The sequence below is a fragment of the Silene latifolia genome, chromosome Y, assembly GCF_048544455.1.
Source record: "Silene latifolia isolate original U9 population chromosome Y, ASM4854445v1, whole genome shotgun sequence".
Classification (NCBI taxonomy): domain Eukaryota; kingdom Viridiplantae; phylum Streptophyta; class Magnoliopsida; order Caryophyllales; family Caryophyllaceae; genus Silene; species Silene latifolia.
The window spans coordinates 105737968-105765299 of NC_133538.1; the positions used below are offsets into that span (position 1 = coordinate 105737968).

Genomic DNA, 27332 nt, shown 5'->3' on the forward strand with positions numbered 1-27332 from the left:
TTGGAAAGTTGTTGGGTTGAATGAAATTTAATGTTACTTTACATGTTATGTATTGGTGGCTGGTTGGATTATTGTTGTAGGTTTTCAAGCTTTTGTATTCGAATTGTTAGTTTTACGGGATTTTCGGCAACAATTTTTTGTATATAAAAAAAACATTAATTGCATCCGTTTACGATGACAAATGCGCAAATGGTTCTTAAAACAATTTATCAATTGCATCGCTTTTTTGGTAGAACTCGACGCAAAAATAAAAGCAAATGCATCGGTTATGTGAAGAACTGACACAAATAACAACTATTTGCGTCGGTTGTAAGAGTCTATTGCGTCAATTCTACTAATACAATCGACGCAAATGACACCTTTTTGCGTCGGTTTTAAGACACAATCGACGCAAATGTTAACTTTTTGTCGGTTCCAAAATAGACGCATATCAAATACGACCCCTCGATATACGTCAGTCAAAAACAGACGCAAAAGGCCTTTTACAACTGACGCAATAGGGGTTTTTTCCATTAGTGTAATATGTCCTCATCTAAATCAATTGGTGAAAATTTTGTTTGCTTCCATTGTTAGCATAATTTGACTTTTTGTTAAATTTAATAGTTTTCTATTACCATACCATGGTAACGTAAAACAACGTTTTCAGCGGTGCAATAAAATATATACTACTAACTGACATTATTATACTAACTTGGTAACCCAACTATTTTAAAATATGACATAAACTACTAACTGATGTTGTCACAGATAATACTACTAGGTGCCCGTGCATTCTATGTAATAGAATCAGAGATATTGCGAGATGTCTATAAGGAGCAAATACTCTTAATTGTAAATAGTCAAGATAAAATTATGTTGTAAGAGATCTAACATTTTCTTTCAACGCACTAAATATATATAATTATGATACCTGCTGTTTTTTTTGTAACATCATTCAGTTTTACGTAGTTGTAAGATAATTTGCAAAACTCATAAAGATATGTCTCCGTTATTAAGGGTTCATATTGGTGAGCTCCACCATGTTTATAAAGAAAGCGTTTTGTATTTAATTAAAAACTGGTTGTGCCTGTGACAATGAAAAAGCTAGCGACATACTTAGGGGTTGTTTGGTTACCCCTTCTAAAACACATGAATTGTAAAATAAGTGGGTTGTTTGTTTACCCAAAATCCCATGAATTAAAGTTCCATAGGAATTCTAATTCCTCCATAATTGAGGAAGTTGCTTACTTAGCTCCCCCTAGGTAAGTGGTAATTCCTATGAAATTCACTTCCCACATTCCAACCAAACAAATTTCCTCAATTTCATAGAAATTGCAAAAACATGTGAATTAGTATTTTCTTGGAACTCCAATTCCGGTTGTGAACCAAATGACCCCTTAAACTATATCACTTGATGTTATAATATTTGATGACAAAACTTTTATACTAAAAGTACTAATAATTTATCGGTTATCATCTATATCAATCACGATTTTTTTTCCATCAATGACAATATAATAGGACTTTTCTATCAACTTAAAATATATTTTTACAGATAATCCTGCCCCGTGCATCGCACCGATGTAAACCCTAATTTGTCTTCTCTCTCCTTAACCCCCAATCATCAGCACCAACCAGCACCACCACCACCACAACAATCTGATGTTGTTGATGAAGCCACGGCATTGCGCGATCAAACTTCAATTGAGGAGACTGATCATGAATCGGTACCGAGTAGGGCGTTGAATTATCCTGCGAGTCCTACTAGTAGCGGATACGCTGCCGAGAGAGGTAGCAGTAGTAGTCCTGCTAGTACCGCTGGTGAGATTGAACAAGAAGACGGCGATGATGATGATGATGATGATAATGATAATGGCGTTGTTAATGGCGGTGTTGATTCGGGATCACACTCTTGGACTCCTGGTAAAAGACATCAACATGAGGTATCAAATTAGTACTACTATTCTATTGTTTATATCTCAAATGTTGAGGTCAACAACACTAATTGTATTGATTGTTGTGTGCGTTATGACAATCAGGATGATGCTTCGCTTTCCTGGAGGAAAAGGAAAAAACACTTTTTTGTTCTTAGTCATTCTGCAAACCTATTTATTCCGGTTTTCCTACTTTTCGACTACTACTTCTTTTGAGTTTTGCAACTCCGGAGCTACTCTTAAGAATTTTATTGGTGTAGGTATGGGGATGAACATAAGTCTGGCGGCTTTTTCCGAACTTTGCAGGCTATCATTTCCTTTGTTGAAAATGGGTCAGCTTTACTAACTAACTAACTTCTCAATGTCTCAAATTGTATTTGTATAAACTTAATTAATCTGCTCTTTCTAACTCATATCATACCATTTCCTTTTCTTAGGGTGATCGTGTTAAGTTGGTTCTACTGAAACCACCGATTTCTCTCTTCTCATCTCCACTGCTTTTTTCTACTCTATGCTTCTTTTTATTCTTTCGGTTTCGTATAAAAAAAATGGAGGGAGGATTCATCACTACTTGTAAGAAAATAAACTCAGAATCGGACTCTTCCCTCATCATGACTTACCTTGTCTACCACACCATTTTTCACCTGCTATGCAGTCTATATATCAAGTGGAAAACACAAACTCACCATCGCTTTTAAATATAAAAAAAATGGAGGGAGGATTCATCACTACTTGTAAGAAAATAAATCTGAATCGGATTCTTCCCTCATCATGACTTACCTTGTCTACCACACCATTTTTCACCTGCTATGCAGTCTATATATCAAGTGGGAAAACACAAACTCACCACTGCTTTTGCATCTACTCACGGTTTTTCTTTCCGGATGTTTTGAGTTGTGGTTACTGGTTACTATTGCTATTTGCTACAATGTGTTACACCTGTTTAGGACACATGTATGATTTGAGATTTCCTTGGTACGTAGTGTCATAGTGATGTGTGAATGTTTCCTTTGACAATTTGGTGGCATATCTAGAAGGATGGGGAGCTTACATAGTATTTAAGGAATTAAGGGCAAAGTGTTCTTGTCGAATTTAGGTCTTCTTTTCTAAAACATTGTATGGTTGAGGTGTAGCAATATGGTTACTTCCCGTTGTGCTAAAAATGATGTATCATAGTGCAAGGAATCATGTATTTGTTTCTGCACTTCTTTTGTAATTAGGTTGCCACCTTTCTTTACCTGTAAAGGGTCAGCTACTTTATGTACTCACTTCATTACTCATCAACAAGAAGTTGAATTTCCAATAAAAGGCACTTGTCCAAATTCTTCTACCGTGTATCATTTAATTGGACTTAATTGTTTTTTTATATCTTTGCCCGAGAATAAATTAAAATCGTGATGCATGAGCTCAAATTTGTTATGGAGTTTTTGTACCAAAATATCTATACTTTTTCACATAGAAACTTAGGTCGTACTTAGAGTCTTAAAGTTTGATATAGGCATATAGCCAAGCCAAGTGACGTTAATGACATTAACAGTTCTGATGGGTTTGGAAAGAAACCTTTTGTTCATAGCATGTTTCATTTACGGCCTCATTGAATCATGCCTAAGTCCTAACCTTATACAACCTGTTCGGTAGTTTTTCTTGTTAAGGGACCTATCTATTTGGTCCAGATTAGGCTGTCACAGGAGCCATATGATTCTTTGAGGGGGCAATTGGAGCTACTTTATGGTCAGGTAAGTTTCCTTTCCTCCTTTTACTAACCTCATATTGCTCATTCTATTTATCATGGATTTGGAGTCGAGTTAAGCCTCGACATTTTCTCGGGATGATGATTCTTATTTTGACAAAGTCAGTGAATAGATGTTTTGAGAAGAATCCAAAGTTTGATATGACGCCTTTGCTTGGTGGAATGATCTTTGTTTTCTCATCTCTCATCCATTCTTTCAGTTGGTATGTTAGCTCCTAGTTATTTTCATCTTAATATTTTACTCATGCAACATAACTTATGTGTGATTCCTCTTTCAATTTAGTCGTTAATTAGGCACACGATATATTATGGAAATTATGGAGCTTTCTCTGGTATGTGCCGGCAGTGACCGATATTAAATGACGTACTTGAAATGGGTGTCGATTTTGGTGTTAATTAGCCATCAAACTTCTTTTAATTCTTTGTATTCATAGATCCGTTTCTTTTTATTTCTTTTTGTCCTAATACCTTTTGAAGTATGGATTATGACCGACTTTGAACGTGATCTTTGGAAAGTTGAAATTCTTGATACATCGAAAATGAATCACTAAAAAGCTTAAAACTAAGAGTTGTCATCTTCTAGAATAGAGCCCCATTTGCGCTTTCGACGTATACACAGTGAGTTCATCGAATGAGCTTGTCCCCCAAAACAGATTATATTATTTTGTTGGCAAACAGTACTTTCAGTTATTTTTATGAATTTTATGAACATTGTTGGAGTCATACCAGAAATTTATGGATCCAACCGACTAGTATGGGCGTTGGGCTTTTCTTTAAACCAATTGAGTCTCATTTTTATTGCAGTTTCTTGATTCTAAAGCTTTTTACAGTTTTTATTTTGTTTGTAAACTAGTTGAAAAGCCCGTGCGATGCACGGGGCTCTCATTAGGATTAGCCCTCATTAGGATTATCTGTAAAAATATATTCTTAAGTTGATAGAAAAGTCCTACATTGTCATTGATGGAAAAAAAAATCGTGATTGATATAGATGATAACCGATAAATTATTAGTGCTTTTAGTATAAAAGTTTTGCCATCAATTATTATAACATCAAGTGATATAGTTTAAGGGGTCCTTTGGTTCACAACCGGAATTGGAGTTCCAAGAAAATACCAATTCACATGTTTTTGCAATTTCCATGAAATTGAGGAAATTTGTTTGGTTGGAATGTGGGAAGTGAATTTCATAGGAATTACCACTTACCTAGGGGGAGCTAAGTAAGCAACTTCCTCAATTATGGAGGAATTAGAATTCCTATGGAACTTTAATTCATGGGATTTTGGGTAAACAAACAACCCACTTATTTTACAATTCATGTGTTTTAGAAGGGGTAACCAAACAACCCCTAAGTATGTCGCTAGCTTTTTCATTGTCACAGGCACAACCAGTTTTTAATTAAATACAAAACGCTTTCTTTATAAACATGGTGGAGCTCACCAATATGAACCCTTAATAACGGAGACATATCTTTATGAGTTTTGCAAATTATCTTACAACTACGTAAAACTGAATGATGTTACAAAAAAACAGCAGGTATCATAATTATATATATTTAGTGCGTTGAAAGAAAATGTTAGATCTCTTACAACATAATTTTATCTTGACTATTTACAATTAAGAGTATTTGCTCCTTATAGACATCTCGCAATATCTCTGATTCTATTACATAGAATGCACAGGCACCTAGTAGTATTATCTGTGACAACATCAGTTAGTAGTTTATGTCATATTTTAAAATAGTTGGGTTACCAAGTTAGTATAATAATGTCAGTTAGTAGTATATATTTTATTGCACCGCTGAAAACGTTGTTTTACGTTATCATGGTGTGGTAATAGAAAACTATTAAATTTAACAAAAAGTCAAATTATGCTAACAATGGAAGCAAACAAAATTTTCACCAATTGATTTAGACGAGGACAGATTAATCATCAGTTCCTATAACAAAAAAGCAACAAAAGCATTCTGGCATTTGGTATTTAACTATATCAGTTGTATACTAACATTCAGAGATATAGTTGAATTATAGAGTTGCCGTTCTTATTGTCTTAGCACCATCTATTTTTTACCGAAATAGTCTTTGACTACTTATCCTTAAAAACTCCATGCAAAATATATAATATAACATCTTAATTTGGTAAATTATGAAAACTTCTTTGTAAACAATGTCCTTCTTGTGGCCTTGATACATTTGGTCTCTATCATCGATGTAGAACCTTAATCTCTCGTATTACGTTGTTCTTAAAACTACATAAAGGTGGCCATTAATAAAAATTGGTTTCAAGTAGGTAAATTTCAACATGATTTAGTGACTGTCCCTAACTCTTGTTTATTGTTATAGCGTAGTATTAGAGCCGACAAACAATGACACGACACGAAAACACGACAAGAATCCGACACGAAATTAACGGGTTTGAGTTGACATTTAACAACCCATTTATGTAAGTTTGTCGACAAGGACACGACACGAGATTTAATTGGGCTAAGTTTGGGTTGAGCACTCTAGACACGAACCCGACACGAATAACCTATTTACTAAATTAATCCCAAATTTTCTTGATCCTCACATAAATATACTTACACTTTCCAAATATGACATGACACGAAAATACGACACGAAATTAACGGGTTAGGGTTGAGGTTTGATGACCTATTAATGTAACTGGATTGACACGATCACGACACGAGATTTAATTGGGTTGGGTTTGGGTTAAAGAGTTCGTGATCCGTTTAAATGTGACACCTCAACCCGACACGACCTGATCTATTTGTCACATCTATGTAGCATGGCCTCAACGTATATTGCCTCTGCTTAAAAACGAAAAAAATCTTTGTATCTGAGGAAGTCATTACTATCCTCGGGTTTAGTACCTTTTGCCGACTTTGGAACCCGTAAGTATCTTCCCTTCTACTATGAATTTTCCAGGGCGATTGATAATAAGACAGGTCCCGTTAGAAAATTCTCTTACGGAGTTAATGTTCCGCTACAACGTAACCGACATACCACACTTGGTAGAGCATACTATTATGAGTTATATTAAAAAAATTCATCATGTATACTCTCTCCCCTTCTTAAACTCTTCCGCCTTGCTTCTTAGAGGTCAAACTTTTATAACTTTGACCATTAATATGTCGAAAATTATGATCAAACTTCCGCATTAACAATTGTGTGGAAGCAATACTAAGATCATTGCGAAGAGGATGAAATACATTTAGTGTGAAATTCCTAAAAGATAATGAATCTTACTCTCAAAGTCTACACCAACTAAAATACCCGACCAAATCTCGCATAATGAAAACAAAAGCGACACCTAAAAGTAAGGATGCCAAATGGGGGATAAGACATGACGAATGTAGGCCTTCTCATACCCGTATTTAATAGAAAAATTACATGCCCCTACTTGTCGCAAGTAAAAATTTCAAAACCATAACCGCTTTCGTTCCATTTAAATGTCATATACTCGTCTATTCTATAACTTTCTCAAATAATTCTGATATTATTTTCCCCATATATAACACCCATGGTTGGCACGATTTAAAATTCAGTTTGAGTCTAAAACTTTATTTATATTCGATACATTCAAGATAAATGCGATATAGTTGGGCACTTGTGATAGATTTTCCTTTTTTATCAAATTAATTTGCTTTTTCTTATTGTAGAGTTAACAATCATTTTTATTCTTATGTAGAAAGCTAACATTTAACTCCGCCTGTGAGTGTTTTCGGGCATTCGCTGCCGGTCCCAAGCCCGGATAAAGGAGGAGGGTTGCGGTAGGCTTGTGGCAGCCAGCATAAAAACTTAGTCACATTTTATGGACATGAATCGGAATTTGAACATCGTTGGGCGTCTCCTCGAAGCGGCCGCACTTCTTAGACCCTGGTGTAGTGAAAAGTATGTGAGGGTTGCTAGGTCGTCGCCCGGAAGCGACGCGCCATCTTTACATCTGGGGGTGGTGTCAAATAGGCAAGGGTGCGCTACATCTTCTAGACCCCGGTGTAGTGAAAAATATGCAAGGGTTGTTAAGTCGTCGCCCAAAAGCGGCGCGCCACCTCGAAGTATGGGTGTGGTGTCAAATAGGTTTGGATCTAGGAAGCATGGTCAAGAGCGGGTAAAGAAATCAGGACATGTCTTTAGGAAGGGTAGTAGGTTACGGTTTGGTACTTGGAATGTTGGCTCTTTGACAGGGAGATTAGCTGAGGTAGGGGAGGTTATGAAAAGGAGGAGAGTGCATATAATGTGTCTACAAGAGACAAAGTGGGTCGGAGATAAAGCAAGGGTGATAGCGCCTTGGGGTTATAAGCTTTGGTACACGGGTAAAGACAAAAGTCGTAATGGAGTGGGTATTGTCATTGATAAAGATTACATTGATGATGTGGTAGAAGTATCGAGAAAGAGTGATAGGATTATGAGTATTAAGCTTGTAGTCGGGGATGAGGTGGTGACGGTTATAAGTGCTTACGCACCTCAAGTAGGTTTGGATGCTTCGTTTCGACGAGCCTTCTGGGAAGATTTGGAAGAGGTTGTAGAACGAGTCCCTATTGGAGAGAAATTGATCATTGGTGGTGACCTCAATGGGCATGTGGGTACTAGTCGAGTTGGCTTTGAGAACATTCATGGGGGTTTTGGGTTCGGGGAGAGAAATGAAGCAGGAAGTGACATATTGGATTTTGCTTTGGCATATGACTTGGGTATAATGAACACTTGGTTCGAGAAAAGACATTCTCATTTGGTGACTTATAGAAGTGGAGGTAATGCTAGTCAAATTGACTTCCTTTTGGTAAGGAATGTGTGGAGGAAAGAGTACACCGATTGCAAGGTCATACCCGGGGAAAGTGCCGTAACACAACATAGACTAGTGGTTCTTGATTTTCGGGGTAAGAGAGACTTGAGGAAGAGAAAGATAATCGGTGAGGCACGGATCAAGTGGTGGAAGCTAAAGGGGGTTTGGATAAGGTTGGAAGTAGCGATATTTGGTCGGATTGCGAGGAGAAAGATATTGATGCAACGTGGGATAAATTGGAGCACGTTGTAAAGGATTTGGCGAGGGAGGTGTTAGGGGAAGCTAAAGGGAATAGACCATCAAGTAAGGACACATCTTGGTGGAACGATGTGGTGAGACAAGCGATAAAGACTAAACGTGAATGCTATAAGGTTCCGGGGAAATGCATGAGTGATGAGAACTTTGAAAAATACAAGGAGGCTAGACGAGCCGCTAAAAAGGCCGTACGGGATGCGAGGGCAAAAGTTAACCAAGAAGTGTATGCCAGGTTGGACACGAGAGAAGGAGAGAAGGATATATATAAACTGGCTCGCATAAGAGACCGAAAGACGAGAGATATTGGGAGAGTTAGGTGTGTGAAAGATATGGACGACAAGGTTCTGGTTCAGGATAACGAGATAAAGGCTAGATGGAGTTCTTACTTTGATAATTTATTCAATGGACATCAGGAACAAGGTTTTGGGGATGTAGAGGTAACACAAAGCATGGTTAATCGGGAATTTGTGCGTAGAATACAAAAGAGTGAAGTTAGAAAGGCGTTAAGGAAGATGGGGTCAAAGAAAGCTGAGGGACCGGATGGTATACCCATAGAAGTTTGGAGGTGCTTCGGGGAGAAAGGGATTGAATGGGTGACCATGCTCTTCAACAAGATTTGGAGGAGCAACAAGATGTCATCGGCTTGGAGGAAAAGCACTCTTGTCCCTTTGTACAAGAACAAAGGTGATGTCCAAGAGTGTTCCAATTATCGGGGAATTAAACTTATGAGTCATACAATGAAGTTATGGGAGCGGGTAATCGAGCAAAGGCTTAGGAGATATGTAGACATCTCGAAAAACCAATTTGGATTTATGCCCGGGAGATCGACTATGGATGCGATTTTTATCATGAGACAGTTGATGGAATACCATCGGGACAAGAAGAAGGATTTGCATATGGTTTTTATTGACTTGGAAAAGGCATATGATAGGGTACCAAGAGAAGTACTTTGGTGGGCTTTGGCAAGAAAGGGTGTGTCGCGAAAATATATTGACCTCATAAAGGACATGTATGAGGGGGCTAGTGCAAGTGTTCGCACTAATGTTGGGAGAACGGAAGAATTTCCTATTACCATCGGGGTGCATCAAGGTTCCGCACTTAGTCCTTTTCTCTTTGCTATAGTTATGGATGAGTTGACAAGGGATATTCAGGACGACATCCCTTGGTGTATGATGTTTGCTGATGATATTGTGTTGATTGATGAGACAAAAGAGGGGTGGAGAGAAAGTTGGAATTGTGGAGGCGGACTTTAGAGACTCGTGGGTTCAGGTGAGCGGGGAGTAAGACTGAGTATTTGAGGTGTCAGTTCACTAAGGTGGCGGGGTTGAGATCGACAGAGGCGGGGAGTATTATTTTCGATGGGAATGTTGTTGAGGGTTCGGATTTCTTCAGATATCTAGGATCTATTATTCAAAAAGATGGGGAGTTAGACGGAGATGTGGCTCACAGAATTAAAGCGGGATGGTTGAAATGGAAGAGTGCTTCAGGATTTCTATGCGATAAAGATATGCCCCAAAGATTAAAGGGAAAATTTTATCGCACGGCAATTAGGCCCGCCCTACTTTACGGCTCCGAGTGTTGGGCCGTGAAACATTGTCACATTCAAAAGATGAGTGTGGCGGAGATGCGCATGTTGAGGTGGATGTGCGGACATACAAGGAAAGATCGGTTAAGGAATGAGGTGATTAGAGAAAAGGTAAAAGTGGCGCCAATAGAGGACAAGATGATGGAAAACCGACTAAGATGGTTTGGCCATGTAAGAAGAAGGCCTATGGACGCACCAGTTAGGAGGCTGGAGACTTGGAGAACAGAAAAGGTCCCTAGAGGCAGGGAAGACCGAGATACATGGCCGAGAGTGATAGAGCACGATATGAGAGTTCTGGGGCTTGAGGAGAGTATGGTGACGGAGAGGGCACAATGGAGGGAAAGGATACATGTGGATTTTTAGTATTTGATGTTTTTTTGACAGATTTAGTGTTTTTTTATTTATTTAATTTCAAGAAATTAATTTATTTATTTTTCTCTCCTTTATTACACACTTTTTCAACAACCACTTTCTTATAGATTTTACCTGGTTCATTCCGGATCCTTAACTCTATTTCGGTTTTTAAAAATCGTTTTAATCTTTTCTCTCGATTTAAATTTTAAGTTTTTATAAAAGAAAGACGGAATTCGTTTTTAAAACCCCTAAGTTCAGCTTGACTTTCCATTACATTTTCGTTCTCCCTTTTTGTGTTTCATCTTCCCTTTTTTTTATTCGCATTTTGAGGCGTGCGTTCACCCATGGACGGTTCGAAAGGATGATTCATGTCAGCCGACCCCAAATCATTTTGGGATTAAGGCTCTGATGTTGTTGTTGTTGTAGAAAGCTAACATTTATTTTGAACCAATTACTTATTTATTCCGTTCCTCGTGATTTTGGAGTATATATGTACCTTGTGTTACAATGCCTAATTGTTAATATTTATTCTGAACCAATAGCTATAATGGAGATTATAATATTAAAAATGGAACTTGAGATCAACTACTAACAATAAGGTCAAAATAAGTAAATATTGGCAAAAAAAACATCAAGAAGTAATTAATTAGATATGAGGTAAGGTCGAGAGATCATGAAAAATCACATATTTAGGCTTTATTTCAAAGAAATTAGCTTTTGAGCAAAATTTGATTTATCTTAATTTTTTGTAACTATTTGATATATAAATTATTTACCAAAATAAGAGGAGCATTTGAGAAATAAGTTACCTGTTTTTTTATTAATTCAATTTATAATATTAAATACAGAGAACTTATTATGTCCTTTTATATCATTTTACCAAAAAAATAGCTACCTTTCGGGCACTTTGGCTTAATCAATTAAATTATGATCTCTTAATTTTCGATTACCTTTTAAGATACATTTTTAGGTTTCATTAACTGTTCGATTAGTATGACAAATGAAATTTAAGATATAGTAGAATTAATTATATTTTACTCCTTTTTGAAATCCACATTTTAAAAATTATTCCCTTTTGAATTTTTTTGCTAAAATTACTCCATTAAGTTGCATTTTTTTCTAAAACTGCTTTAAAATTTCAATTTATGACTTATTTTCCCTATTTTGAACTCTCCCTCCATTTGTCAACATAGTTATACCTTTCAAAGTATAAATTGGCTAAGGCACAATTGGAATAAGTTCAAAAACAGACGAAATAGGTCACTTAAATTGGAATTTTGAAGTAATTTTAGGAAAAATGCATTTTCGAGTAATTTTAGCAAAAAAATTTCAAAAGGGAGTACGGTAATTTTAAAAATGTGAATTTCAAAAGGGAGTAAAATATAATTAACTCGATATAATATATGAATAATGTATATAATAATTAATAATTAATATATCATAAAATTGGTTACATTGTGTATTTTGAGTATCACCTATTTATATTAGAATAATCTTATTATTAAAATAAATTTAATCTACTTGTATTAGGATAACTTTATTAAAATATTAAGAAATCTACTTTTATTAGGATAATTTTATTAAATGTGTTTCGAAATCTAGTCTTGTTAGGAATTCTAAAAAAGTTGGACTCTCTAATATCGCTTGAAAAGTTTCTGCTTTATATATATATATTGATGATTGATTGATGTATTGATTGATTGTTTATTTATTTATTTATTTATTATACATGCAGAGTGTTTCCCTCCCCCTACATGGCTACATGTCAACTTTTCATCACTAATTTGTTCCTTCTACTAATATAAGAAGAAAGAATCAATGCATAGTCCCCTCTATAGTCTATCTTTGAAATCCCTTATTTTGCGCGCTTCATTATCTAGGAACCCTGCTACTTTTCTTCATGCCTACACTTGCCTACCTCTAGCTTATCCTACACGGCAAGCTGCAGGTGCTATCTTGCAAGATGTTGCTGATTCAGAGGTCTTATTTGCAATATTTATGTGCAAACACAAGGTTTGCTATATTCCTTGACTACTAGCTCTTTTAACATAGATTTCACTACCATAGAACTTACTATTTGAGGTTGCAGGTCGTTAGCCTCGTTGGAGCACAGAAGGCATCTCTTCATCCAGATGATATGCTGCTTTTGTCGAACTTTGTGATGTCATCCGAATCATTTAAGTAAGCACCTCTCAGATGTGATACATTATCGTTTGAATGTGCATGTTGCTTAAAGAATTAAATTAGCTATATCTTAAAGTAAAAATGGAGGGTGAGGAAGAAGAGGGAAGGAGGGAGGGTGAGGGGGAACCAACAACTTACTTTTTTCCAACCAAATGACTTGTGGAAAATCTGAATTATTAATAGGGTAGGAAAGAACCATGCTTCAAATCATTTCCTCCCCTTATCCCAAGTTTTAACCCATATCTAAAATAATGAAAGGTGGTTCCCCCCCCCCTCTTCTCTCTCTCTTTATTCCGTCTCTCCAGGCACGCCTGTCGTATTTGGTTCAGAGTTTTCAAGAAACAAAATATCTAGGATTCTAGGTTACCAGGTTCGCTTAGTTACCTACAAAGTCGTGAATTGATTTGCACGAGTTACGAATCCTAATTGCGTTGAGTTATGGTGTTTGTTTATGTTTTTAGCCTATGTTACTTCGACTCTTCACTTTTCGAATCGTACCCGTGTCGACACGACATGGATATGTGTATGGATTACATACTCCAACACTTCTCCCAATTACCCAGGCTCGCACCACAAAAGTAGAGGAAGAGAGTCTTATAAGGCATTTAATAGTATATTTAATTATTTTAAGTCTTGTTCGTCAAACTTCTTTCATTTATGCTCGGAGATATTGGAATATTTCTGATTTGGAAGTGTCTTTGCATTATAGACGTGTCCCCGCACCGGTATCCTCGTTTTTAGGACAGGGTCCTCGTGTCTTAAAATTGTAGTCATGCCGAACTCGATACTTGGATATGTACTCGTGTCCGACACTTGTAGCCAAGTCAGAGTAACATAGCTTTTACCAAATTATGCTCCATTTTGAGGGAATCGCATACGCCCTCTGTTTCTTTGAAATTTCCCCATTTTCTAGTTTTGAACTATGCTTAGAATTGCCCATTTCTATTTTGAGTATGGTTATTAGGGGTGTAAATGATTCGAGCCGGCTCGACAAGCCCTCGGAATCGGCTCGGTCAAAGCTCGGCTCGTGCTCGGTCAAAACGAGCTTGAGCCGAGCTTGGCTAAATTTATAGGCGAGCCCGAGCTTAGCTTTCGGCTCGGAAGCTCGTTTAGGCTCGTTTATAATTTATTTTTGTAAAATTTGTAAAATTTAATATTAATGTTATTTTAAATTATATGTTATTTAGCCATTTATAACATAATATTTTTTAGTATTTTATAATCTTATTTGTTTTTTAAAAATATTTATATTTAGTTAGATTCAAAAAGCGAAAATGTGAATGTGAAAATAATATAAAGACAAAACAAGCTCGATTCGAACTCGAGCGGAGCTCGAGCTTTTTCCGAGCCGATCTCGAGCTTCAATTTTTTAGGCTCAACGAGTTTTGAGCCGAGCCCGAGCTAAAAACTTCGAGCCGAGCCCGAGCCCACCCGAGCTCGAGCTCAGTTCGGCTCGTTTACAACCCTAATGGTTATGTCATGTACTCATGTGGGTAAAATGTCAAAATTGTGCCACTCACTCACATTCCATAATACTTGGCCAAGATTATATGGTTAGAGGAGGAGCTCTAATAGTTTTTGATTTATACCGAATGGGTGGAATATGCTCATCACCGAGTTAAGTCCGAATCTGTGCTTTGAGATCCCTTATGTAAAAATGCTAGAGTTTTGTTATAGCATAGATTAATCTATTTGACATAGTCTAAATTGAAAGGACTTGTCATGCACTCATGCTTACTCCTCACCTTTTCACGGCTGATGGTAATCTGAAGTTTAGTGTTTTTTTGTCCATTGATTTAGCCTGTAGCCTTCACAAAAATGGACATCCCGACCCGAGTGAGATATGTCTAAGGTCTGCTTTTCGTTACATGTTGAATAAGAAATTTTCATTTGTTATTTTTAACCTTCTAAGTGTTTACATTTTCTTCGACCGTGCGGGACATCGAGTCTTTCTCTCAATTTCCACGCCAAGATATAATCCTATGGCCTTTCTATATGCATATGTCCATTATTTGGATGTGAGTAGCTTACTTGTTTAAGTGAAGGCTTGATTGTTTGCTTACATTCACAATGTGTTCTGTGTTTATGATAAAAAAAATTGAGGTTTGCATATCCCATGGTCTGGATAGTTTTAATTAATATGTTCTTTTGTTTCCAAAAAAGTTGACTCTTGGATGAAATACCACATAACATAATGATCGATAGAATCATGTCATGTTTTTGCCCATTAAATTAGCTTAATTTTCTAGTATCCTGTTCTGACGTGTAGTCAGTTGCCTGTTTGATTGTTTTTGTATCTTGGTCTCTTGGATATTGTTTACTCAGGCAAAATACTAGACACAGTTCAGCAACAACTAGAACATTACCCCAATGCCTCAATGACTCCCGCAAATTGTGGAGTAAGGGTTTGGATGTACGCAACCTTACCCTTGTGTAAGCTACACGAAGACGTTAAAATAATTCAACTGTCAAATTTGAATTCTCTCATTAGCACGTAGTAACGTTTTTGACAGGTGATTTTCTTCTACGTTGACAGTAATTCTATCGCACTGGCTTGTGGCTGGTCAATACATACTTGATGTTGCTTACAACCAGTTCTGATGCCTTTTATCATCTTAAAGAATGCAGGTATGTCTGCTGTAAATCTTATATGTAGTTGTGATTGTGATGTCCACAAATTTCAAGTACATCCAGATAGAGTCGTTATATGGAACATGACTTTTGTGCTAATTTTCAGTTTTATTGCTATTGCTATGGCTCATAGGGGGTGCCTCTCGATTTATGCTATTTGACCGAGGCCTTCTCTCTAATTTTATGTACAATCCATATTTTTTTGGTCTCTGTTGATTGATGAGACGAAAGAGGGGGTGGAGAGAAAGTTGGAATTGTGGAGGCATACTTTAGAGATTCGTGGGTTTAGGCTGAGCAGGAGTAAGACTGAGTATTTGAGGTGTGTCACTAGAGTGGCAGGAGGCGGGGAGTATTATTTTCGATGGGAATATTGTTGAGGGGTCAGATATCTAGGATCTATTATTCAAAAAGATGGGGAGTTAGACGGAGATGTGGCTCACAGAATTAAAGCGGGATGGTTAATATGGAAGAGTGCTTCAGGGTTTTTATGCGATAAAGATATGCCCCAAAGATTAAAGGGAAAATTTTATCGCACGACAATTAGGCCTGCCTTACTTAACGGTTCCGAGTGTCGGGCCGTGAAACATTGTCACATTCAAAAGATGAGTGGCGGAGATGCGTATGTTGAGGTGGATGTGTGGACATACAAGAAAAGATCGATTAAGAAATAAAGTGATTCGGGAAAAGGTAAACGTGGCGCCAATAGATGACAAGATGATGGAAAATCGACTAAGATGGTTTGGCCATGTGAGAAGGAGACCTATGGACGCACCAGTTAGTTAGGAGGCTAGGAGGCTGGAAAACAGAAAAGGTCCCTAGAGGTAGAGGGAGACCGAGACAGACATTGTTGAGAGTGATAGAACACGATATGAGATTTTTGGGGCTTGAGGGGTGACGGAGAGGGCACAATAGAGGGAAAGGATACATGTGAATTTTTAGTATTTGATGTTTTTTTTACATACTAGTTGTTGTCTCGCGCGCTTCGCGCACGATACCCCAAGATATTATTACTTGGGAAGTATTTGTCCGACAAAGTAGATTGAAATTAGTAATTTTTGGGTAACACCATAATTAATTTGAAACTGGTAGAGCGTGGAACAGTAATAGGAGAAGAAAAACTCGGTTGATGGCTTATAAGCACATAATAAACAAACGGTTTTAATTGCATAACAAGGATTATAACCCATTAATCTCCTGAGAAAACAAAAGCGTCACAACAAACTAAAGCCAACAAATGAAAATATATTTATTTACATCCAACAACAAATTTTTTATCTAATCTCTGACCAAGAAGTAACAACAGGGGTCTTCTATCTTCAAGCTATAGAACTTCCAAAACTGTTGATCTTGTGCGTAGGAGGATAAAAGTACATCGAGCATGACTACTGCATTTATGAAAGAAAAAAAAAATTAGTAAAAAACAGAATATCAATCGATTAAAATCTGGCAAAATCATCATAAGCAAATCTATAACTAACGTTACCGCTTCAATTAACGATTGAACAAAGAGATTAAAATGTGAATTATTGTCAAGGAAACAAGAGTTAAAATACTTAATCGCTCCTTAATTTGGTAAAAACTCTCTCTCTCTCTCTCTCTCTCTCTCTCTCTCTCTCTCTCTCTCTCTCTCTCTCTCTCTCTCTCTCTCTCTCTCTCTGCCATGAGTTTCACACATTCACCCTTTTCCTCTTCCTCTTGCTCCTCTCCATCTTAGTCGCATATGCTCACTTATTTATCGTTCTTCCCTCGTCTCCTCTCTTACTCTTCCCCTCTCCTCATTTGTTCACAAATTCATCCCTTCTCTCCTAATCACTCCCCCTCTCCATTCTCCCTCTCACTTAATGATTCACATATTCACCCATTCCTTTCTTTCTCACTTAATGATTCACATTCACCAATTCCTTTCTCCCTCCTCCCTCCATATTCTTCTCCTTCTTTTGTTTACTTTATCGTTTTATCTTTCTTCCTCCGTTCCTCCTCCCTCATATCCTCCTCCCTTTCCTTCTCCTACCGCTTTTAAGTATTTTTACTATTTAGCTTAAAAGTATAATATGCAAAGGCTCCCTAGTTAGGTGAGAGGTATGTTAAGAGTGTATTCAGAAGGAAATATCAAACAAGGTAAAGAACCACAAAAAGTTACAAGAGTACTGATCTGGACAGCAGAGAGCAAGTAAGCAGCTATGGTAAAACAGACATGTTTACAGCATATTAAAAAAAATGTCAGGATGATTTACTATGTCAAAATCTAAATCGGTAAGGACTAACAAAGCATAATCAAAAACGTGATTCTCGCTGGTTAAAATACTCCTCACAAAATGCAACATTATACTCCCTACGTCGCAAGCATTTGTTGACCTTTGATTAAAATACTCCTCACAAACAATAGAAAAGGTAACAAAATGATTGGGACGGAGGGAGTATCTCAAGTAGAGTAGGCAATACCTCTGTAAGCACTCTTACAAACTTCTGCAATTTCACACGAGAGTAGCATGGTCTTCATGCAAGATGAAATGTTTCTACAAAAGATATAAAATTGGCTTAAAGATTTTGTTATCCATACATGCCATAATCCATTCACATTTAACACATATCGAATCAAATATCCTGAACACAACACTTACATTACTCGAATGTCTATTCAAACTCTTACCACCCCAAATTAAGGAATACAGGTGATTTCAATCAAACCTAAAGACAACATCCAAAAAATCACTTCTCCGACTCAGTTAATAATATTTATAAAGTAGTTCATATCTCCTCGGAGATAGACACTAAATGGTGGATGTTCATGCAATGGACTCTTTAGTTCATATCTCCGACTCAGAATGATGCCTCATGCTCACCTCCTCGCCATTAGTGAAATAAAAAATAGTCATGCCAAACTCAGAGCTAAAGTTACATACTTTTTGCAACATCTGGTGAAAGCGGTAGAGGCTTTTTCTCAACGACAGTGATAAACTGCTCAGTCTTGTGGTCTTGTGTTTATGCAGAGAAGCGACAATTTCTCTACTTTCAGCATCACCTGTTGGAGCCTTTCAAGCCAACCATCTGTTAAAGTATGCAAAATAAATGAGAAGGCCCAATTCAAATATTGTCGATCAACTACAAAGGTTAAGCTCCTTTTTCTTTGTTCCCTCATATTCTAAAGAAAAAATGAACCCCCTTGCCCCAATCGTCAGAAATATGCAGAAATATGCAGGTGCTAACAATGAACAAAAGGTTTACAGTCTATAGCTCAACGGAGCAATCTTAAGCACAATACATTGCCCTTTCATTGTAACAAAACAAAAAAAAGAATCTGCATAGATTCTTTAACCGCGAAAGTAGTAATTGACCCCCATAACTTTGCCTAATCATGAGATTAAGCCCCTTAAGTTTTAATTGGAGTGATTAGGCCCCTTAACTTAGATACAAAGTGAAATCAACCCCCTACCCAAAATCTCATGAGAAATTGATATCTCATACCACAAATACAAATATTTAACCTACTACATAATCAAATTACGGAAAATAATACAAATAAAAAATTATAATATTATTTAGAAAAAAAATCATATCATGGAGAAAATGCTAAAAATTTAGAAAATAAAATGAAAATTCTAAAACCTCTGAAAAAAGTTATATATATAATATATATATATATATATATATATATATATATATATATATATATATATATATATATATATATAGAGAGAGAGAGAGAGAGAGAGAGGGGGGGGTTCTCATGTGTCCCTCATATCATATGAGTCCCTAAGTCCTTATATGGGCCTTTGGATGGAAGGGATGGAGGGATGAGATTACATCTCATTGAAGGGTCACAAATCTCCCTCCCTAATCCTTGTATAACTCCTTCTAATCTTGTATAACTCCTTCCTTATTCTATCCTCCCTACTCACTTCCTCATTATTCATTTTCTCACACTTCTCTCCTCCCTCATTCTCACTCATTTTTTTTCTCTCATCCTCTCAAAACAAAAACAAATAAAAAAAAAACCAAAACAACTCCCACATCCCTCCACCACGACCCTCCCTCAACCACCCCGCACACACGCCGCCACCTCCTCCCTCCTTCATGCCTCACTGCCGCCGCCGTCTTCTTCTCCTCCATTCAATTTTTTTTTCTTTTTTCTTCACAGATCCGCCGCCACCTCCTCCCTCCTTCATGCCTCACTGCCGCCACCTCGTTCTTCTCCTCCATTCAATTTTTTTTTCTTTTTTCTTCACAGATCTGGGCCATGCGTTTTTCTGTTTTTTTTTCTTTTTTCTTCAAATAGTACTGTTGTGTACAAGGTGGGTGCTTGTTAATTTTTGTAGTAGATGCTAAAAATCATATCATGGAGAAAATGCTAAAAATTTAGAAAATAAAATGAAAATTCTAAAACCTCTGAAAAAAGTTATATATATATATATATATATATATATATATATATATATATATATATATATATAGTATAAGGATCACTAGAGTCCTCTTAGATAGTTTGAGTCTCTAAGTCCTAATATGCACCGTTGGATATGCTTGATGAATGGCTGAGATATCATCCAAAAAGTAGAAAATAGTACACTAGTAATAAATCATAGTAATTACCTCTCTCCTAAAACCCACTCTCCCACGCCACTTTTACTGCAACACCGCCAACATGCAATCAAACATCAGTTATCAAACAGTAAACAGCTGAAACTCCTCTTTTCCCACAATAATTCAAAATCCATCTTCTCTCTAAAACCTCCCTATTTCCTCTCTATTTTATTTTCATCTCATTAATCTTCATCTCGCCATAATCCAAAATCTTCATCTGCTTATTCATATCGCCATCCGTGCTTTGATTTGTTTCCCTGCAACATCCACGTTTATAAGGTATTTTTTAGTCAGTTACTCGTTAATCTTCATTGATTTCTGCAATTTTTTATTCAGCTTTACTCGATTTATTAGCTAATTTGTTGCTTTTATTTTATTTAAATTCATGTTTATTTATGCTTAAAATTTGATTTCAACTTTTCAACATGCAATATCTCATTGCTTGATTTACCCACATTATCAAGATTAATGTTTAATGATTGATATTTGTTTTTTGCAATTTATTAATTTTGTTTTATATTTTGTTTATACGATATTTTTGAATAGTGTAATTTACAAGATCAATGTTTTATGATTGATACTTTTTTTTTATGCTATTTATTAATTTTGTTTTATATTTGGTTTATTGATATTTTGGAATAGTTTGATTTTATCTTTTTGTTTGTCTAATTACAAGGGGAAATTGTCATTCAGTCTCACTTTTCATTGTTTTATTCAGTACGAATATGTGATTTTATTCATTTGTAATTTGTAACTCTGCTTCTTTGTTACTGTAACTTCAGCTGGTATTTGTGTAACTTCAAATGTTCATTCACAATTGTAACTTTCCTGCTTAGTTTCTGTAACTCTAGCTGTATTTAGTGCAACCTTGATTAATGTTTTATGATTGATCCTTTTTTTTGGGTTTATTCATTAATTTTGTTTTATATTTAATTTATTGATATTTTGGTATAGTTTGATTTTAACTCTTTGTTTGTCTAAGTACAAGGGGAATTTGTCATTCAGTCTCACTTCCATTGTTTTATTCATACAAATTTGTAACTCTGCTACTTTTTTACTGTAACTTCAGCTGGTATTTGTGTAACTTCAATTAGAACATCCTCTATTTACTATCTGTAACTCTACTGCTTGTTTTATGTAACTTCAAATGTTCATTACACTGTGATTATTAACTTCAAATGTTCATTTACAATTGTAACTCTCCTGCTTAGTTTCTGTAACTCCAGCTGTATTTAGTGCAACTTTGAACTCCCCATTGTTTCATTTTAAATAAATGATCTGTGTAACTTCACTTATATTGTCCATAATTTCAATTCATTATAGTAATGAACAATTGTTGTAATTGTAACTGTAATGTGTAACTGCACCAGTTAATTGACAATCTGTAACTTCAATGCTTTGCGACTGTAACTTCAGCAGGATTTTGTGCAACTTCTATATTCACATGCTCTATTTTTTAATTGGCAATCACACAGTGTAACTTTACTGAACAATATTTGTAATTTCAACTGTGTAATGTGTAACTGCACAACTTAATTGACAATCTCTAACTTCATTGCTTTGTGACTGTAACTTCAGAAGGATTTTGTGCAACTTCTATATTCACATGCTCTATTTTTTAATTGGCAATCACACAGTGTAACTTTACAGAACAATATTTGTAATTTCAACTGTGTAATGTGTAACTGCACAACTTAATTGACAATCTCTAACTTCATTGCTTTGTGACTGTAACTTCAGAAGGATTTTGTGCAACTTCTTCATTCACATGCTTTATATATTAACAAATGCTTTGTTTTGCAATTTAAGGACACAATTTCGCTGATTTTAGTCACTCTTTTCTGCAGATGTCTAGTGATGAGGAAGAACACGATGGTGAAAGTGAGGACGAGGAAGAACAAATCATCACGGTCGCCTGCCGCCCGTCGAGGCTTGCAAAAATAATTGGGAAGCTGAATGCAGCTCAGATAGGTGCGGTGAAGAGAATTGGATTTGGTGGTTTGCTCGAGCTTAAGTTCAAGAATTTCCCACTAGCAGGAGTTCTGGAATTTATCGATGCCTTCAATGATGGCTCATATGTGTTTAGGGCCTCCCAAACCAAAGAGTTTATGTTGTCGAAGCATGATGTTCATGATTGTTTTTTGCTGCCGTCCGGACCCAATCCTCTGCCCTTAGTGCCTACTGGTTCACAGAAGGGGTCAAAGTCCCCTGAGAATAAGGCGTTGAAAGCTCGTTGGCGAGAAGCTTACAATGTCAAGAAAGCTTCGAGTTCAATTCCTTTAGGCAAGGTATTCGCTCAGCTTATGGCTATGACATACGCCGACGACAATTTCTGTAGACTATTTGTTCTGTTCAGTATGTCCTCATTCCTTGCCCCGACCTCAAACAATGGTATTGATCTAAAGCTTCTGAGGGCCACTGAAGACGTTAGCGCTTTCCAGCAGTATGATTGGTGTTCGTACGTGTTACAGAACATGGTGAAAGCCGGGGAAGATTCCAAAAAGGAGCGTACCAAATTGATTGGGTGTATCCCATTCCTGATGATCACATACTTCCAGCGTTTTGATTTCCGGGGCGATATTTGCAAGCATGATCTCCCACTCATCAAGCACTGGGATGAGAAAAGGATTACGGATAGGTTAAGTGGTGAATTGCTCTTTGGTGGTTTGGGGCGTCGGACCTTATCTAAGGTGAAGTATCCGCGATGTACGAACTCCGTCCATTGTTGCACCCCAACTTCAGTTGGGTTCGACATCCTACTCATCACTTGAAAAGAACTTTATTCAGATACAAGTCCCCCCAAGAGTTGAGGATGATCAACAATTGAAAGTTCGGGCTGTGGACGTAAGTTTTTTTTGTATGCTATTTGTAACTTTAGTTCACATATTGTGTAACTTTAATCAGTGACAGTATAACTTCACTTCTGCCCCCTACTATTACCATTTCTTACTGCCTTGAAAGAATCATTATATTAGCACCTAACACATGCAAGCTTTTCAAATGTAGGATATACACGAGGTTTATTTAAAGTTGCAAAGGAACTCTATGGTGTTCTATTCATGGTTCGCAGATGCAATTTCAACGATCAAAAGCGCAACTACCGAACCCATTGGCCCAGTCCCATCAAATTCAACTCAAGAATTCTTTTGCGGTGAAAATATTCACTTGTACATCGATGAAGTAGAAGAAATTGCTCGACGACTGAAAAAAAGTGTTGCTAATGCACCTGTATTTCATGAGCATCGGTCAGAAACCCAAAAGAAGCCTGTCGAATTTGATGTTTCTACGCGGCAAGTAAGTGAAGTACTTCGTGATCTCGCTAATGAAGGAGGTTCGGGAGATTTAGTTGTATCTGCTGATAAGGATAGTGCCATTGAAAATAATGAAACTGATGTTAATGTTGCTGGAGAGTTGATGGTGGGAGTGGTACGTGATAATACTGCTGAAAAGGTTGAAGATTCTGCTGGTTTAGTTCAATCCAAACCGCCTAGCATAGATTTGGAGCAATCAGGAACTGAGTTTATGGCCTGGACTGATCGCCAGCTGTTGGAGGAGACGCAGTACACTGCGGCGGAATTGGACGAGGCTTTCCGTATAGCTGATGGAGCTGCAAGTAGACATGCGCAAGACGATCAACCTCCTAATCTTGGCCCTACCCCTGATGATGTCTTGGCAACGGAGTCTAAAGTTCCTGGAGAGGCTGAAGATGCGGCTGTGAAGTCGTCGCAATTTTCTTTAGAAGAAATGGAGGATGCCTTATACTCCACAGCAGAAATTGTAGATGTTTTAAATGGTGCGAGGGCGGCAGAACTGCACGAAGAACCAATTCCATCTGATGTACACTCTGCCACGGCTACTCCTCATGTAGTTACAGATAAGGAACTTGATGGCGTGACTGCTGAAAATGTCGATGCGCCTGTCACCGTCCCAGAATGGTCTGTATCTCAAATCCCAATGACTTCAACTGAATGAGGCGCTTTGTGGAGTAAACGAGACTGGAACTGTTGTGGTGAAAAAGGGAGTCGTAGTGGATAATAATGATGGAATTAGAGGGGAGCATGGTGATACGTCTGCCAGCAAGAGAAAAGTTGATTCCGACATTTCGACTAGGACTGCTAAACGACACTGTACAGGACAGACCTCTGTGAATACCCCTGAAATCATGGTCTCTGTAAGCCAATCCCCTGTCATAGCGGGGGCGTCATCTGTTGTTAGGAGTCGGTCTCGTGGTAAGGGTGATGGGCTCGGCTGCTCCATGTGGTGTGGGGAGTCTGAAGTTACAGTCGTGGTTGTCTCCAAGTTTCTACGCGCTAACCAGGCATTAATCAAGGATCTGACGGAGTTGCGTAAGCATGTGGCAGACTACTGCTTCTTAGACGACTACAAACTGGAACATAAGTAAGTTCTCTTAACTATGTTTAAATTAATAAAAAAAGGCAAAGTACACTAATGGTTTCTATATCTGATATATAATAATGGGTGTTAATTGATTATATTATGTGTTACACACAGTGAACCACTAGTGTGCTATACGGATCTTACTCAGCTTAACCGGGCCGATATCTTGTCCATGCTATCTGAGACACCAATGTCAGATGCGGTTATCGAGTGCTGGCCCATGTTGCTGAACCGGTTGGAGGCAGAGGACAATGAGCTCCAAAGGATGTCTTTCTTCGGCCTACGTCATATGGTACGACATTAGTTTTCAATTTTCATATACATGAGTTGTTATGATCGCATTTATCAATTGTCCGTGTAACTTGATAAATAATCAGCTCTAATTCTATTTGAAATACATCTACAGGGCATTATCAACGAACAGTTGGAAGCATGTGATTCTGACACACAGATCAATACAGTGGCTGATAGGATGTATGAGGTGTGGGACGTTTTCATTCAAGATTGTGGAAACGTATTCAGTTTCAACGCGAATTTACTGTTCCTACCTCTAAAGGTTCACGGTCATTTCGCTGTGTATGCATCAACTACAAATCGAAATGTTGATTTGCTTGACCATAAATTTTACCCTGATTGGACGAAGTCTGACGTCTGCAAAGCTTGTAAACTAATTGTAAGTTGACTTTCAGTTTACGACTTTTTAATATTTAAGTCTATTTTGATAAAATAATTTGCTTATATCAAGGTTCTTTGTGGCAGGCTGCCCACATCAGTGACTATATGGATTCTAGAGGTGTTGCTCGAGGAATTGATATTGCTAATTTTGAATACCGCCAGATCAAATTTGTTTGGCAGGAGAAGCCGATAAACACGACTGAATCTGGTAATCCAGTTCGCTGCATCCCTCATACTAGCGGATATCAACGACCTCAGAGAGGGAATCATTACGAAGGTGAATGCTTTTATTAGAGACAAGGAAGATATATGGAATGATTTGCACCTCTCCCGTCGAATTCAGAAGTGTTTGACCAGGAAATAGAACTACCTGAATATGGGGTATTGTGAATAACTGAATAAATCAAGCTTTGATGAGGTTCAAGAATATTTAGCCTGTGTTTGTATTTTGTTCATTTTGTGTGACTTTGATTCACAGGCTGTGTAACTTTTTGTCAGGAAGTTTTAGTGAACAATTATGTAACTTCAACTCTTAACCTCTGTAACTCCAAGCTGATCCAGTGTAACTCCCAACTGAAGTTGTAATTTGAACCTTCAAAAGTTTTAACTGAAATATGTTTATCTTTACTTTGTGTTTTTTTGGTATAACTTCAAGTATAAAATGGCTTACTTTGGTCTGTAACTTGTAACAAATTTTTGAATCAAAACCTCGTCATCTGTGACCTAAAATCTACTAACTTTCATTCGGGGCTTTTGGTGTAACTTTACCTCACAAATGTATAACTTTTGTCGCATTTTATGTAACTTCACCTCACAGTTTGTATAAAATTAGTGAAATATGGTAGTCCAGTGTACATGATAAAATAGAACAAAAATCAAGCGTGTCAAATATAACACCAACTCGTTCAATGTAACTCCAACTAATTGTTTTAGCATTTAGCCACTGAATGTTGATTAAAGTTCAATACTGCTATAGCTGGATTACAAACAAAATGTCTTTCCCCATTGTTCATTCTCCTTCCGTCTCACCATATTGTTTACCTTTTATCAAAATACTCCTCAACAATAAGGCTAAAAAGTGCAAAAAATTTGTTGAGACGGAGGTATTACTTCATTCACTACACTACGGACTGCCCCTCTTCTTCTTCCTCTTCTTCTTCTTCTTCTTCTTCTTCTTCTTCATTAGATGTATCCTCAGATGGTGATGATGGGGGATGCTCTGCGAACGGGTTTGGGCAGTTTCTTTTGTCGTGGTGAGCCATTAACTTGCAGTTATTACACATTCGTTTCGGCTTACTTGCTTTTGCAATTGCTTTCGTCTTACTTGACAACATCCTTCTGCCGCTCCCCTTGTTTTTGGATTTTTTAGGTGGAAATATTGTTATCTCGTCACTGGCCGGACAACCAAGTAATTTTACCATTTCCTGTTGCTTATTCAATGTCTCCTTGCATGGTAATAACTTATCCCTAAATTCCCGAATTAAGCTGCACATACTCTCAACTTCAGCTTTGCCCAGTCCACGAAGTAATCCAACTGTGTCGTGTATTTCTGACCACAACTTCGTCATCTCAATTTGCTTTGCATCAATGATATCAATATCATCGATGAGTTTACCACCATAGTCTAACATGTTGAAGCGAAGGGCATCACTCGTCCATCTTTGAGCAACATAATCCTGTGGTATTGTTTGCAACCCGTTGGATGAATAAATCCATATTATATGTCGACATAATAATCCTTTTCTTTCAAAGTTTCTGCAGGTGCAGCATGCTACAAAATTTTCTGTCGAGTTCAAACAATTGTCACATAAATATTAATATGTGTAACTTCTAAGGCAATATGTGTAATTTCATAGTCTATAGTGTGTAACTTCAGTACTCAATATCCTCTGAAACTTATCTTTTCTATTAAACGATTACTGCAACTATATTAATACCTGGGTTGTACTGAACCTGATCGCTCCTTCTATTGCACGCATCTTTAACGATGGTCACCTCTAGCCCATCCTTCTCGGTGTAACCCCCGGTCTTACATGTGTCGATAGAGTACTTCACCTCTTCCTGAAATTCTTTGAAAGTCGCATGTGTGTACACTTCTGCCCCGTGACGCTCTAAAGGCACATGGGTAGCAATTTTTGGAGACGAGTGTCGGTTATCATTGTCAAGTTTCTTTTGTGTATGTCGTTGTTGGTCCATAGCGCTCTCAAAACGCATCCAGAACTCAACG

The 27332-nt window shown here is 37.2% G+C and overlaps 1 protein-coding gene and 2 long non-coding RNA genes across 3 annotated transcripts in view; 2 read left to right on the forward strand and 1 right to left on the reverse strand.

Moving 5' to 3' along the window:
* The first annotated feature begins 3833 nt into the window (after positions 1 to 3833).
* LOC141630866 (uncharacterized) lies at positions 3834 to 12836 on the forward strand. The gene is made up of 3 exons (XR_012537558.1): positions 3834 to 3866; positions 12517 to 12649; positions 12726 to 12836. It is a non-coding gene; the product is annotated as an uncharacterized LOC141630866 (long non-coding RNA).
* A 2553-nt stretch (positions 12837 to 15389) lies between these two features.
* The window catches only part of LOC141633909 (vacuolar fusion protein MON1 homolog), an 83755-nt gene continuing 71812 nt past the window's right edge, over positions 15390 to 27332 (forward strand). Inside the window, exon 1 of the mRNA XM_074446253.1 lies at positions 15390 to 15448. Coding sequence (XP_074302354.1) covers positions 15399 to 15448 — 50 coding nt within the window. The 5' untranslated portion in view covers positions 15390 to 15398. The remainder of the gene's footprint in view (positions 15449 to 27332) is intronic.
* LOC141633911 (uncharacterized) lies at positions 16604 to 18778 on the reverse strand. Its single transcript, XR_012538664.1, has 3 exons — positions 18355 to 18778; positions 17894 to 17967; positions 16604 to 16836 (listed from the first exon to the last, which is right to left on the reverse strand). It is a non-coding gene; the product is annotated as an uncharacterized LOC141633911 (long non-coding RNA).